The sequence below is a fragment of the Coptis chinensis genome, chromosome 2 (genome assembly GCF_015680905.1).
Source record: "Coptis chinensis isolate HL-2020 chromosome 2, ASM1568090v1, whole genome shotgun sequence".
Classification (NCBI taxonomy): Eukaryota; Viridiplantae; Streptophyta; class Magnoliopsida; order Ranunculales; family Ranunculaceae; genus Coptis; species Coptis chinensis.
In genome coordinates this window covers 38,872,699-38,889,528 of record NC_141457.1, presented here as the reverse complement: position 1 = coordinate 38,889,528, position 16,830 = coordinate 38,872,699, and the positions used below count along the sequence as shown (strand labels likewise).

At 37.0% G+C, this 16,830-nt stretch overlaps 1 protein-coding gene across 1 annotated transcript; it reads left to right on the top strand.

The window, feature by feature from the left end:
- The first annotated feature begins 1,913 nt into the window (after positions 1 to 1,913).
- LOC147515981 (xyloglucan endotransglucosylase protein 2-like) lies at positions 1,914 to 3,820 on the top strand. The gene is made up of 5 exons (XM_086588703.1): positions 1,914 to 2,043; positions 2,126 to 2,318; positions 2,427 to 2,527; positions 2,606 to 2,799; positions 3,182 to 3,820. Exons 2-5 carry the CDS (start codon positions 2,132 to 2,134, stop codon positions 3,579 to 3,581), a joined length of 882 nt encoding a protein of 293 aa, XP_086444829.1. The 5' UTR covers positions 1,914 to 2,043; positions 2,126 to 2,131; the 3' UTR covers positions 3,582 to 3,820.
- Positions 3,821 to 16,830: the final 13,010 nt, after the last annotated feature.

The window sequence follows — 16,830 nt, the reverse complement described above, 5'->3', positions numbered from 1 at the left end:
CAAAACCACTTTGACAAGGTTAAACATTTTCTTTTGAGCTGATTTTTTGTAGAGAGGTTCTCCATTATGAGAAGTCTATATTCACCAAAAAACTGCACTCAATTCATCTCATAAATCCACTTTTGGTGGTGGAGTTCATAAAATGGGTTCAAATAGATAATAGATGATTTTGCGTGGTATATTCTTCTAAATTTCTCAATCTAATTTCACTCATTCTGGCTCAAAATTTTTTATTGTTTTTTTCACTTTTAAGATTGATTAAGAAAGAGTCAGAGATGATTCAAGTGAGTTCTTCTTTCACCATCCAATTCCACATATTTCTATTTCTTTGAGAAAATTTTGATCGCCTTTAAAAGTTTTGGATGTAAAAGTTTGTAGATCTAACTTCAAAAAGGGAGGACATAGCAGGTATTATAAGGAATTAATTAAAAAAACTGAGTCAAACTTATTAGTCCTTTTTAGTATTTTAAATCTAAAATCTGGTTTTATGAGTTATTTGCTTTTGAAATCTGTCCAAATTTCTTGTAAAACTTTATGCATGCATGGAAAACAAATGTTGTATATGAAAAAAAAAGCAAATAAACTTTGTGTGTTTCTCTTTAGTTAGATATTGGACATAAATACGAACTAATAAACCACAAAACAAATTTTGATAAAAAAAAACTTACATTTACAGTTGTATCATGTGGATACTACTAATTAGGGCTTTTTGGACCCCTCCCCACCCAAAAAAAATCCAATACCCAACGGCTTCGTGGCGCATGTCTAACAACCTCACCTAGCCCATCAGAAAAAAATTCCAAACAACACCGTGAAATTCGAACTTGAAACCCCTCCCAATGAATGTATAATTGTTACATTCAGAGGATTGTTTTCTGAGTTATATTTGTCCTTAACATCAATGTTCAGACTTCAGACACAGTAGAACGATGTCATAGCTAGGCATTTACTGCTTCATTCATCATAGACAGTTACAACTTATCCTATTCATTTATTCTGGTGCAGCTTCAAGTGACAGGACTCAGGAGTCGTTGAAGTGTTGAACTCGTTTGGAAAATTATAGTTCAGAAATAAAGGACAATATACTGTTTCAATGTTAATTGAGGAAGGTGCTTTTGTTTGTTGAGTTCAAATAATTGGTCAAAACTAACACTTTTCATCAGACACATATTCCCTTTTAAAACAAGTACGTGTAAAGCTGAGAGAAGACATTGTTAAGTTCATCAGACCTTCATCAATGTAATATGGATTGAAAAGTGTACATATGGATTGAAAGCAAGTAGGTTTTCGTTGCCAATAGCAAATTTAACATCTCGTATGTAGTCATGCCCGGCCGTCTGATGCGTCCTTCCTTTGCTAAATAACCCAACTAAGCATACACTTTGCAATAAACAAGTTTGGTCCTGCGTGTATATTCAAAATAAATGACCCAAAATATTATGGTAATCGTCTTTCCAATATATGGAGTTGTGGTCCACTCGTACTACAATATATGGCCATATATATAACGTTAGTCAGCGTGAATAATAGGAAGTTTTCGAAGAACACATACAAAATCTTTGGTATTTGCTACCTTTTAACATGTATATAGAATTATAGATACGTTGATCAACAGTCAAGACAAAAGATATGATGCTCAGTGAGATTTTAAAACTAGTTGTAAGATCGTTAAGAACAGATGTTGCTGGAATGCTGGGTATGTCACGTTTTTATGTTTTCTTATTAAATTATTGAAAACGACCAACCACTCTCCCAAAAAACACTCCAACCAGTCTAATGTGCCAAAAAAATAATTGAAGCCCCTGCCTTCATATCGGGTTTCGCTTGAGATACCAGCTGTAATGCCGTACAAGCATAATAATATTCTATCCAAAGACACAACACAAAACAACAGATTGCAGCAGACGTCAAAAAAGAAAGTTAAAATAGATTTTATTCACCCCTTTTTCTTTGCCTATAAAAAGGTTTGCATATCCCCTCACTATTCTTCACATAACAGTCTACCTTTCTCTCTCTATTCCCTTGGGGCACTAGAGCCCAGTGGTAATGGATTACTTTGCTCTCGATCATCTTGATCTTTGTCACCATTTAGTTTGTATAACGTGCTAATTGTTCCTGCGTGCAGATTTAGATGGCTTCTTTTATGTGGAACATTTGCCTGGGTGTTTTGTTCCTGGCTTATGCAGCAAAAGCTGCTGCACCAAGGAGGCCTGTTAATGTTCCATTCTACAGAAACTATGTACCTACATGGGCTTTCGACCACATTAAGTACTTCAATGGCGGTAACGACATTCAGCTCAGCTTGGACAAATACACTGGTTTGTTGAAAGAATAACTAATCAGCTAGCTAAACTAATAAGGTTTCTTTTCAATTCACTAACTTTATCTCACTTACATATTGTTTGATTATTATTTCATTCTAAAAGGTACTGGTTTCCAATCGAAAGGGTCTTACTTGTTTGGCCATTTCAGTATGCAAATAAAAATGGTTCCAGGGGATTCTGCTGGAACTGTTACTGCTTTCTATGTAAGTGCTTTTATTTATTACACATTAAATTCATTCCAGAATGTAGATGGTTCTTCATCTTGTTATTTTTGGTTGCAGCTATCTTCCCAAAACTCAGAGCATGATGAGATAGATTTTGAGTTCTTGGGTAACAGGACTGGGCAGCCCTACATTGTACAGACAAATGTGTTCACAGGCGGGAAGGGAAACAAAGAGCAGAGAATATTTCTTTGGTTTGATCCAACCAAAGACTTCCATTCCTACTCAGTTCTATGGAACATGTATCAGATAGTGTAAGTTCCTCTTTCTTTTCCTTGAACGCTTTTATAAACCAATCTTGAACTACCTCTACCTTATTGTTTCCTTAAGATTTTGGCAATTTGATCAGACAGGTTTTCTAGAAAATTCCCATTTGCTTGACTATTACCCTTCAATCTAAAAGTCCTACAAGAAACAAAATTTTCTACAAGTAACGATAAAAAGAACCATCAATTACTGCAAAAAGAGAAGAGTTTTTGTATTATTTTATTTGCCAAAAGTTATGACCCAATGCATGGGCCTTTTTCAAACTTTAGATACTAGTAAGTCCAAGACAAGCAGTGAATGATTGATGTACCATTACTAACTATTTACTTAGTTATTTACCTTTTCTTGTGGATTGGTGGATGCAAGCAGATTCTTTGTGGATGATGTCCCCATCAGGGTGTTCAAGAACAGCAAGGATTTGGGAGTGAGATTTCCTTTCAACCAACCAATGAAGATATACTCCAGCCTTTGGAATGCCGACGACTGGGCCACGAGGGGTGGGCTTGAGAAGACTGACTGGTCCAAGGCCCCTTTTGTGGCCGCCTATAGAGGATTCCACGTTGACGGTTGCGAGGAGTCGGTGAATGCTAGGTTCTGTAAAACACAAGGCCAGAGGTGGTGGGATCAGAAGGAATTCCAAGACTTGGATAGTTTTCAGTACAGGAGGTTGAGCTGGGTCCGCCAAAAATACACCATCTACAACTATTGTACCGATAAAGTGAGGTACCCTACAGTGCCACCAGAGTGCACGAGGGACAGAGACGTGTAGATCCACATATATCATCATATGCTTTGGGTTTGTGTAATTCTATAGTAACTACTTGGCTTGCTAAAACGAACATGTCATTCTACACTGTTCGAGCGTTTGGTTTTGTTAAAAGTTCATTTCACGTGTAATCTACTGTTCATGGTACCATGTATGTTTAAAAAAAACCTTGAGTTCTGTAATGTATCACTGGAAATTTTTGTTTTATTCGAAATATTGGTTGGCTTTTGTTCCACACTTAACACTTTCTCCTATATTTATTTTTTCATTGTTCGTTTTTTATTTTATTTTTTTCAATTTTTATTTTTTTACTATTAATTATTTTATTTTAGGGACTTGACCACTGATAAAGGCATTCTGTATGATTACATACTACAAGCCAACTCAACAAAAACTGCCAAAGCAGGGTCAAGACATAATTAAGTCTGGATGTTATTTATTTATTTATTTTTCAAGTAAAATTTTTATTGATAACGAGTAATACAAATAATTAGGATAAGCGTACAACAAACTGCACCGCAAGTCCTTTATGAATAGCAAATTCTATTATTCTAAAAATAAACTCGTTACAACCAGCTGTATGTTATAACAATACTGTCCATAACTTTCTCAAGTCTCTTGATGAGCTCAATCGACTGTTGTCCAAAAAACCCAAAAGTGTCGAAATTGAACGGAATAAAACAATATTGGTTAGCCCTAAAAATTTCCTCATTATTAAGGGTCGCCTATATCACCGCGCTATTCACACGGGTCAGGGCATTCCATGTCCTGCGCAATAAATCCCACAACTCGCGTAGCTAAAACTCTGTCTATCTAGATTGGGTTCGCCCTAGAGTCGACACGAAATTTGACTAAGATTACCTGTTATGGTTTGTTTTCAAAATAGAGTTAAGAATTACAGCTTTTGAGTACGAGTATCTTATAATATCTCTACATAGTTTTCAAAACTAGAAGATATAAAAATGAAAATTATATGCCTCTGATAAGAGCCCAAAACTGTAATGTTAACCCCTTGACAATAATACTTTTAGACCAATTATGCGAGTAATAAATAAAAGTTAATGCTAATTACGTGCTTTTATGTATTTCAAATATTGAAGTCAATTATGTACAAAAATGTGTCACTTTGGCGATATAAAAGAGCAAGGGTTGGTTGCTAAGAAGTTCTGTGATTAAAGGTCAAGACGGGCATAAATAGCACACAAAAGTCAACATAACTTCCGAAAACCGTATCTTTGGACTCAGGCCTTAGAATTAGGCGTACCTTATGTCAAAACGACCGGCTTGGAAAGAGATTTCCAATGGTCTAAACCTTGCCCCAATCAGAGGAGTAGAAGTAGATGAAAAGCCTGTTGAAGTCAAAGCCAGCTGAAAAGGGCCCTGTGGACTGAAGAAATTGGGCTTTGGGCTCGATTTTCCGGCCCAAAACATGGACCCTCAGCCCATGCACGTAAATGTGGATCTGGTTTTCTCCATTTCCACACATAAGACTTAGCTCTTAAGTATCAATTAGGTTAGGATAGAAAGTAACCATTAAAGCTTAGTTCTAGATCTAGTTTTGAGAATTTTCATTAGTTAATTAATTAGTTTTTTTCATACCTTGTATTAGATTAGTTATTTGAATCATTGTTTATCATTCATTAGATAAATAAAATAGTTAGTTCTTGATAATTTCGATTTTGTTATTTAAAATTGCTTAGATCTAATTTCAATTCTTGTTTGTTAATGATTTCTTAGTTGTTAATTTAGATTTCAATTATTGTTTAGTTGAATTTAATAAAGTTAGAATCTTTATATTATGTCTTATTCAATTTCATATAGAAATCATAGTTTGATGAATCAAGGCTAAACCTCCATTAGAGGGGTTTGATGAAACCTTGATGAAAACTTGATTGTGTAGTGTAGAATCGTTGTAAGAGTCTATTCCACTCTAGAAGGTCGTTGATTCACCATGAGAATGAGTAGACTTCCTCACATGCTAGTTATGAATTGGTAGAGATGCCATGTATAATTAGGGATTAGAACGACCAATTCTTACCGTAAGAACATAAGAACGTAAGAATTGGATTACAACAATCTATGCTAGTTCTTAAGTTGGATTCAAGGTGGATTCAATTCCCCCCTAATTCTTCTTCTAGATTCCAACTTTAGTATTCCGTAGCATTTCGTAGTTGAATCATTATAATCCCAGTATCTTGTTAGTATAAATTGCATCGTAGTATAATTCGTAAAACTCTTATTGACTTTGGTAGGATTGATAGTCGTAGAAAACTTGAATGCTAAATAACTAGGAGTGGAACGAATCTTCTATTCCAACTCTACTTCAAAAGTATCGAGAGTAGAAATCTTTGATAAGAACTGTGTTATGATAAAGTTTTAGTTTTACTTTCGTTTCATATTCATTATTTATTCGGAGTAGAATTATATTCCAATTTTATTCGATTATCAAATGGCGTCGCTGCCATCCTAGTTCCCTTTAGTATTGTTTTCTTTAAAATTGTTAGTTTTCCAAAGTCCCATAACCCACCCACCCTTGTTTGATTCTCACTGTGGTTGTCCGTTTCAGTACCGAAAATTTTCCTCGAAAAATTACACGGAGCGACACTGGCATACTGGGCAAGCTAAAACCGGAGCGCCACCGCTTCAAGCTGGAACTCCACATTTTGGCTGAGCGCGACCCGCGCCTTACAAAGGCAAAACGAAGCGGCCCCGCTAAAAGCGCTGACCTTGAGGTTTTCCCCGAAAAACCAGCATACCACCAAGTCTAAATGGGAGCGCCACCCGCGCACAAATGCCTAGAACTCCAAATTGACTGGAAAGCAACCTGCTCCCCTACCTATACCTATGCTATTCCGGCGACGACCACTGCTCATTGAGCCCAATTTCCACAGGTTTGTTTCAAATTTCAATTTCTTCATAGTTTTCAGTGTTTTAACTTGTTATACACACTGAGCACGTGTAAACAAGGCGTTATTCATAAGCGAAGCAAGGAGGCATTCAGGTACTCTTTTCTTCCACACATCGCATCTCCTGTTAGAGGTTCATACTAGTATATTAGGATTGTTTGGAGTGTTGTTGTGTTTCGTTAAGATTGGTTTTAGCCTTGCATGAGATTAAGGTCAGGCCGAAGAAAAGCGCCTAACGTAATCAACCGGCAACGTCAACAAACAAGCCTTTCTAGTATACGACTCACTACACCTCTAGCTAATATACCACACATACCACCTGAAGTAATGATATACGTAAAATTGAATAATTTACCTACGAAATGAACGATGAAACTCAAAACACAAGTGAAACTAAACTTAATTACGCGTTGCTATCAAAGATTTCTATACTCTCAATTCTATCAAAATAGAGTGGAGTAAAAAGTTCGTTCCACTCTTAGTTCTTTAGCATTCAAGTTTCCTAGATTGACAAATTTATTCAAAGTTTAATGAGAGCAATGGTGGGAATTATACTACGATGTGAATTAAAACTAGACGTAATATAAATATTATAACTTTATTAAATTTAACTAAACAATAATTGAATTCTAAATTAATAACAAAGAATTGAATAACAACAACTGAAATTAGATCTAACAATTTTAAATGACAAAATCGAAATGAACAAGAAATAACTATTTTATTTATCTAATCAATGAAGAACTATGATTCAAAGAATTAATCTAAAACAATGTATGAAACTAATTAATTTAACTAATTGAATTCAAAACTAGATCTACAAGCTATTTTAATGGCTACTCTTTATTCTAGATTCTCTAACTATATCTTTCTTAAGAGCTAAGTCTTGTTTTATGTAAAGGAGGAGACCATATCCACAATTTCGTGCATGGGCTGAGGTCTCATGTTTTGGGCCGGAAAATCGAGCTCAAAGCCCAATTTCTTCAGTCCATAAAGCTCGTTTCAGCTAGCTTTGACTTCAGCAGACTTTTCATCCACTTTTGCTCCTCTGATTGGGTCAAGGCTTGGACCATTGGAAAGCTCTTTCCAAGCTGGTTGTTTTGACGTAAGGTAGGCCCAAATCCGAGGCCTAAGTCCAAAGATATGGTCTTCGGAAGTTCTGCTGACTTGTGCATTGTTTCTGCCTGTATTGACTTTTCAGCTTTTGACCGGGCTTCATAAAGGCTTTGTCTCCTTGAATCTTGGCCTTTATCACAGAACTTCTTAGCAACCAACTCTTTGCTCCTTTATATCGCCAAAGTGGCACTTTTCTGCACATAATTGAGTTCCATACCTGAAATACATAAAAACACGTAATTAGCATTAACTCTTATTTATTACTCGCATAATTGGTCTAAAAGTAGTATTATTAAGGGGTTAAAACTACAGTTTTGGGCTCTTATCAAACTACCCCCAAACAGCATTTTGCTTGTCCTCAAGCAAATATGAGAAATTAGCATAAATGACCAAAAATAGAGTTCTAACTAACCTCGTTTTCATTTGAGTCGCGATTGCATTGACCATATCTATACAAGGCGCTTTAAACCACTAGGAATTCCCTAGTGGACGAGTTATAGTCTCGTGAGAGTTTTCCAGTGAAGGTACCCACAAACTTCATCTATACTATAACGACTCAGAAATACAACTATTGTTTCCTTATCTATGTCTCAATTATCTATACATCTCACTAGCAATGAATACAGAATAATCAAGTCGAAACCTAAGCTAATATATGCATAATAATCTATCATCTACGAATAAACATATTTGCAATGAGTAATACTATGAGATGAACTAGCATGTCCGTTTCTAAAAACTCGGAATAGCGTCCTTAAGTAGGTCCTCACATAAATGTCAAGACAAAAACCACTCTGATTTTTCCGTTCAAGTTTCGCTACTCTAGTGTGCAGTGGGCACACTTTACCTTATAAACTCAATGACACACAAGAAAGCTGGAGTCGATCAAACACATCTGTCACTTACTATCACACTAACCTATTACTAATTGAGCTAGAGGTATTTATTAGGTGTTGCGGGGATTAGGAGATGGTTTTAAGAAGGAAAGAAATGGATATTCAAAAAGAACAAGTCTGAGATAATAGAGTCTTCATATTATGTAACTAGAGAAAACCTTATTCTTTACTTTTGCTTCTACACTTTGTTTCCATCCTTAGCCATTTATTTTCTTTTTCTTTTTCTTTGGCTTTTGAATCCTTGATTCTATTTAGCTCTTTATTTTATTTTTATTTTTTTTCTTTTATTTGGATGGAAACTTACTTTTCTCTTCTAAAGCGACTAACGAATTCTTGATTTCAAAGGTTATTCTCTTTTCTATTCTTCATCTCTATTCTCAAACTTATTCAAAGAATTGGGTAGGTTGATTTTTTATTTTGTTTTGTTTTGTAACAGGGTAAAGGATTTGTGGTTTATGAAAGGCTAAAAAAAGGCTAAGAGAGGAGACTAGCGGAAAATAATTCATAGGTTGGAATTTATGGCTATATCGATCCAAAGAGGGCCTAAATTCTCGCTTAGGATATGGTATAGTGATATCGCAAGTGGACGTGTAATTTCTCTATCCGGATTTTACTTCTCCCTCGTGTCATTTCTCAAATGTGTCACTCATATAAGGCTTTAGGCTATATTCTCACAGGATTTGTAGAATAAGTACTCTAGCCTAGATTTCATAAACTTACTACCAACAATCAAAGATACTCATGTAACATATTTATACATAGATGCAAGGATTATTACCTACATATTAGCCTAAGTTTCTAAAAACTATTCTAATGCAAAAGCTACGTGAGACTTCTAGATTATTGAGAGCATAGAGAAAGAAAACAATACCAATGTTCCTAAGTGTATAGCATACTTTTTATTTATATTTTTAAAAATTTTGAATTTTTTAGCTAGAAAACAAGTGCATATTATACATATCTATATCCTAACAGATGTCTTAATTACATGTGTTTCTATGCCCCCCCCCCCAAACAAGAAGCATGCTTTATCATCAAAGTCTTTTAAATAAAGAGGGTAGGAAAATACCATTGAAACGCGTGAAATTCCGAAACATCTGCAAAACAAGGTTATAACATACTAATATAGAAAAGAAAAATTGACGCAACTCTATAAGAGTTCCACCCGTTATGGGGTTAATGAGAAATAGATTGTTTGGGACATAAACATACACTTACTGAAACTAACACTTACCTGTACTCTCATTTAAACATTGTCCTCCTCATTTCCCTCTTCAAAGAGATGAGGTTCTTTCGCATCCTGCCATGCTATGATAACTTGCCAAGCCCGCCGCCGTGTGTCGTCAACTTGTGCTAACCTGTCTAGTGTTACTATGTCTGATGGGGTGTAAGGAGCAACCAAATTAGGTTGCACCTGCCATCCCGGCCAAGTCATTACTCGAAATGAGCGAACCACCCAATTGGTGGGTCTCATGACTTCAACCCTTTTCCAATGGTGGGTACATACATAATTCGGTAGACAATCAAGCAAGATCACGGCAAACCAAAACAGGCATAAGAAGATACTTATGGTGCATGCTTTGGGCTCTCTTAAGACTAACCACTAATACTCAGGGACTGTCATATCGGTGACATCCCTCAGCTAAAGCAAGGAAAATGTCATCAGCGGTAATATTTGCAGAAGTAAACTGAAACTCCCCTAGAATATTCATGAGGATGAATAACATGGTGGTGCCTACATTTAGGGACAGGCTACCAAGGGCTATGTTGTAACGTCCTTGGTCCATTATACGAAATACCCCTCCCCCATAATACTCATGGAAATATGTATAGTCATAGAGGTATGAATTATCGGTCATATATCCCCACGTGTGAATAGGATCAGGTATTGGTATTCCAGAAACTAATGCTACCACATACTTATTGAATTCTAGGGGTGTGTCATCAATCGTGACGGAGAATTCTTGTTCTCCATCCTGGTTATAATAGAACTTAACATTATTGTAGAAAAATTCAGTAAGCTTAGGTGAATACGAGTCGTCTTCACTTACCAGAAGATGCCTCCATCCGAACTGCGTGATCCTCTCGTGGAACCAATGTCCATAAGACTCGCTCCCCAACAAGTGTTTGAAAGACTGCTCCGGTATTACTATAGGAGAAGTCATCACAAAAGTACTCTCTAGAACAGCTGCAACTATCCCGGAACAACCCTCGTAAAACTTGAAATTTTTGGTGCCCACAGGGGTCAGGGCGCAGGTGCACTCAAGGTATGCCTGGGATGGGCGTGGGTGCACTCTGTTGAGTTTTGAATTCCAGGCCCTTGGGCGCAGGGTGCGCTCACTTTTAGCCTAGGATGGGCGCGGGGTGCGCTCAGGATGAAAACTGGAATTCCAGTGTTTTTTGCGCAGTGGCACTCGGGTTTGTCTTTGGAGAGGCGCAGTCGCTTCGGGTAGAATTCCTCGGCGATCTTTGAGGGCACAAGTGGCGCTCCACCGAAGCGCAGAGTCTTCGGGGGCTGAGGCTGAAAGTCTTGCGAAGGAAAAATAAGGTAAAGTGGGAATGAAACGTGAGAGATGAATGTGAGATGTAGTTAGGGTTGTGAGTGTAGAATGAATGCAGTTTTTATAGGATTTAAGTTGCTAAAATGAATCGGAAAGTTACCCAAAAAGTTTTAAGGCAATTGTCGGAAATAATAAAATTTCCAAAACCAAAAACGGAAACAACCCATATTCTCTATTCCAAAACAAACCTAATATCTTTTAGGTTAAATTTAGGTTAGATACTGCTTAATTTATCGAGATTTCATCCTAACACAATATCTATTTATAGCGATGCCCATATCGGCAATATTCTCAACCCTCACTCCAAAACAACTTCTGAAAATAGATGATCATATAACGAATTATGTTAGGCTAAATAATACCACCACCAAACAATTCGGGATGGTGGGATTAATGATAAGAACAACGCATAATTCGAAATTAACCAACTTATAATAAAATTGAATTCCAAATAACATACGAAAACCAAATTCAAATTTAATTACTGAACTGATCTTTTTACATCCGTACTAAATAAAAACAAATACAATAAAACAAATGAACTCATTAGATACCTAAACCACTCGCTGCTAGTAGTGGAATGCGCTCGAGAAGCAGATGGCACTTAGGCTTCCGATGGGCCAGAGTCATCCGTCTTGCGGTGACGACGCTCGTACCTTACAGACTGCTCCTCCGAAGAAGAACCCCCCTGGGGTGGAAAGCGTGCAAGCATGTCGTCTCAGAACTGGCGCTGAGCGTCCATCTCGGCCCTCGTCTGTTCCCACCGCTCATCCTCGCGCCGGGCACGAGTCTCGAAGTTATGATGCATGGTAGCCTGTCGAGTTCGGAGGTCTTCACAAATAGTATTGAGAGAACGCATGCCACGGTGAATCACAGCCATGCGTTCTGCATCCGACCTACACCTCTCCAAGGCATCGGCATCAAAACATGCCATGTCATGCATCTTCATCCTCCGAGTTACTCTCCTCGACTACCCTCTCTTCAGGCAACCTCTAAACTCTCTGGATACACTCCATATAAATATGATGATTTCGGTGCTCCTTCAGGCAAATCCTATCAGACCTCGGAGTCGCTCTCAAGGTTATCATGATCTTCGTTATCAAAACAGGGAGAGGTGCAATACTCTTTCCAACTCTCCTAATCATGTTACGCAAAAACTCCAAAATACAGAACTCATATTTCTGCTCCTGGAGTATCCATAGAACGTGAAGGCAGTTCAGACCAATATCACTGACTTTCTCCTTCCCTATGACATTCCTACCAATCCATCGAGCTACTGACCCGGTTGGGTTGGTTTCGAGACGATCGGCGAACACAATGCGAGCTTCGCATTGTAGTTCCTTCCGCAATGATTCGTTCATCAAAGGTTCTATAGTAGTAAACTGGGAATCCTGTAATGTGGCATCGAGATGGTGTCTAGGTGGAATGCCTAAAATCTCAGCCAACAACCCAGTAGTAACCTCTCTCCTCCTCCCAGCCACCTTAACAAAAATTCGATCCCCATTCATTTCCCTCGTCCTATAAAACTCTCGGACCAAATCTTCGTGGTAAAAATTGTCTGTCGAGTACCACAAACCACTCCAGTCTCTCCTAACCATCTTGTCACCGTAAAACGGCGCGAAGTGGTCGGCAGTAAAAGCGTGCCCCGGCAATATCCGACGTCTTTGAGCCATTGGAGTTTTTATAAGTTATGTGGGTTTGAATAAGGTAGGGGACTTGTTTTGAAACACCCTAACTAAAAATAATGGCAGGAGGCGCGGTCGTGGTGGTGGCAGTCGAAATTTTTGAATTTTTGGTGGTGTTTGGTTGTTTAAGTTGGTGGAGGTGGTGGTGGTGGTAGTTAGGAGGAGATTTGGGGTGGGTTTTAACTTTGGGCGCTGCACGTGCGTGCGAAGTTGGACCCAAGCCCACTTAATTTTCGGATTTTGATTTTTCGATATTTTGCGTAACTTCAAACTTAAATTGCCGCTTCGTTATCGGGATGATTTTTGCGAATGAGGTATGGAGATGATCAGGAGAGAATTTCCAATCCAATGATTCATAAAACGATCTAGTCCGACTGTTGGTGACATATAAGAAGATGGAAAACACATCGAAGTGCGTGCATAATGTAAGTTATGCAAACGAATGAAATCTAATTTCATAGATAATGTCAACTTGAATCGTAATACAATTAAACGGTCTAACCAACACAACTGGAGAGTTGAATAATCTAGGATGGAACGAACACCCCACTCCCAAACAAATTTTAGACACAGAGTTGAGAAAATTTGTTTTAAAAAGTGGGCCTTTTAAAGTCAGATTCCCGAGACTTCTTAACTTTTTTTTTTTTTTTTTTTTTTAATGAATAAAATTTAATATAAGAAAACAAGAAAGCATTAAATGCATAATTCACACCATAGAGGGACATGACTAAAAAACCGAGAAAACATGCAAGAGTGGAAAACGTGAATTATGTTAGTCGTGGACTTAGGATCCGGTACTTACAGCCACACACTCCATAGGGACGGTCCGGTTATCTTAATAGTGCACTTACCAATATATGGAAATGAAAGGAAGTACATCAATGAAAAAGGTCAGTCCTCATAGACAAGATCCTGTAAAAGGACTTTCTCTACATCAGGGGACAATAGCTCGTGAAAATGTTTCAACCGTTGGCCATTTACTTGAAAGGTACTGTTGTCCTTGGGATTTACCAAGGTGATTTCCCCGTAAAGGGTGACTTCAGTAACCAAAAAAAGACCAGTCCAACTGGTTTTTAATTTCCCTGGAAAAATATGGAGACGGGAATTGTAAAGTAAGACCTTTTGACCTACCACAAACTCTTTGCGCAAAATTTGCTTATCATGAACACATTTCATGTTATCTTTATAATCCTTTGTGAGGTCATAAGAATCGCTACGGATTTCTTCAAGCTCATTCAATTGCAACTTGCGCTTGACACCTGCCTCATCAAAATTGAAGTTAAGGCTTTTTATAGCCCACATAGCACGGTGCTCCAATTCAATCCGCAAATGACAAGGTTTCCCAAATACAAGTCTAAAGGGAGACATACCTATTAGGAGTTTTGAAAGCAGTCCTATATGCCCATAAGGCATCAGATAGACGCTTTGACCAATCTTTCCTATCAGGATTTACAGTTGTTTCTAAGATCTTTTTGATTTCCCTATTAGAAACTTCTACTTGTCCGCTAGTTTGTGGATGATACGGAGTTGCTACCTTATGTGTAACTCCATATTTCTTCACAAGAGATGTGATAAATGTAAAAAGATAAAATTTACCTACGAAATGAACGATGAAACTCAAAACGTAAGTAAACTAAAACTTATTTTACTAATTGCTATCAAGTTTTCTACTCTCAATTCTATCGAAATAGAGTGGAGTAAGAAATTCGTTCCACTCCTAGTTCTTTAGCATGGAATGATTTCGTAGTTAACTAATCGGTCTTATGTCTAGTGAGAGATTTACGAGGGGAATTCTATACTACTGGGTGGATTCAATTGACAAGTTACGAATAACGGAATGCTACGGAATACTGAAATGTGAATCTATATAAAGAATTAGAGGGGAAGTGAATCCACCTCGAATCCAACTTAATCACCTAGCATAGACCGTTGTAATCCAATTCTTTCTACGTTCTTCTACGGTAAGAATTGCTCGCTCTAATCCCTAATTAGCATGGCATTTCTGCCAATTATAACTAGCATGTGAGGTCGTCCACCCATTCTCATGGCGAAACACGACCTTCTAAAATGGAATAGACTCTACAACGACTCTACACTATACAACTAAGTTTTCATCAAGGCTTCATCAACCCCTCTAATGGAGGTTTTAGCCTTGATTCATCAAACCATTATTTCTCATTGAATTATAACTAAACATCATACCAAAATTCTAACTTGGCTAATTTAACTAACAATACTTCAATCTAATTTAACAACTCAGAAATGATACTCAACAAGAATTAAAATTAGATCTATAAATTGAAATGACAAAATCGAAATTGACAAACTAGCTATTTTATTTATCAAACTAATGAAGAACAATGATTCTAAAGATTAATCTAAAACAAGAATTGAAATGAACTAAACTTAATTTTATTTAATGAAAACTAGATCTAGAATTATCTATAGTTTTAGGTCTAACTAGCTACCATTAACAAAGAGCTAAGCTTTTATTTTTATATGTTTCAGATCCAAAAATCGTGCATGGGCTTGGAGCCATGTTTTGGGCCAGAGAATCAGGCCCAAAACCCAATTCTTTCAGTCCAAAAAGGCCTATTCAGCTACAATTGGCTTCAATAGACTTTTCATCCACTTTTGCTCCTCTGATTGGGCCAAGGCTTGGACCATTTGAAATCTCTTTCCGAGCTGGTCGTTTTGACATAAGGTAGACCCAATTCCGAGGTCTGAGTCCAAAGATACGGCCTTCGGAAGTTCTGTTGACTTTGTGTGATGTTTCTTCCCGCGTTAACTTTGACTTTTCAGCTTTGACCGGGCTTTTGAAAGGCTTTGTCTTCTTGAATCTTGGCCTTTAATCACAGAACTCCTTAGCAACCAACCATTGCTCCTTTATCTCATCAAAGGGGCACATTTCTGCACATAATTGACTTTGAAGCCCTAAAAACGCGTAAAAACACGTGTCAGTATTAACTCTTAATTATTACTCACATAATTGGTCTAAAAGTATGACTGTTACAGGGTTAAAACTACAGTTTTGGGCTCTTATCAAACCACCCCCAAACATCATTTTGCTTGTCCTCAAGCAAATATGAGAAATTAGAATAAATGACCAAAAATGGAGTTCTAACTACTCTCGTTTCGCTAAGTGCGATTGCATTGACCATATGCAACAAGGCCTTAAATCATTAGGAATTCCCTAGTGGATGAGTTATAGCCTTGTGAGAGTTTTCCAGTGAAGGTACTCACAAACTTCATCTATACTACAACGACTAAGAAATAAAACTATTGTTTCCTCATTGATGTCTCAACTATCTATACATCTCACTAGCAAATGAATAAGAATAACCAAGTCAAAAACCTAAACTAATATATGCATAATAATCAATCATCTATGATACAAATATATATACTATGAATAATACTATGAAATGCCTAGCGGGTTCGTTTCTGAAAAACTTCGAATAAGCGTCCTTAAGTAGGTCCTCACATAAATGTCAAGACAAAACCACTCGATTTTTCCCCAAGTTTTATTTGCTCCGATTAATGCAAGGGCACACTTTACCTTACAATCTTAATGACAAACAAGGAAGCGAGTCGATCAAACACATCTGCCACTTACTATCACACTAACCTATTCCTAATTGAGCTAGAGGTCTTTATTAGGTGTTGCGGGGATTAGGAGATGGTTTAAGAAGGAAGGAAATGGATATTCAAAAGGACAAGTCTGAGATAATAGAGTCTTCATATTATGTAACTTAGAGAAAACCTTGTTATTTTCTTTTGCTTCTATACTTTGTTTCCATCCTTAACCATATTTTTCTTTTTCTTTTCTTTGGCTTTTGACTCCCTTTTATTCTATTTTTAGAGTTTTTATTTATTTATATTTTTCTTTTTCTTTTCCTTGGATGGAAACTTCTTTTCTTTTTCTGAAGCAACTAACTAATTTTTTGTTTACACAGGTTTTTCTCTTTTTTTTTTCTTCACTCATTCTATTCTCAGACTTATTCTAGATTGGGTAAGTTGAATTTTTTTTATTTTGTTTTGTTTTTGTAACAGGGTAAAGGAATTGTGGTTTATGGAAGGCTAAAGAA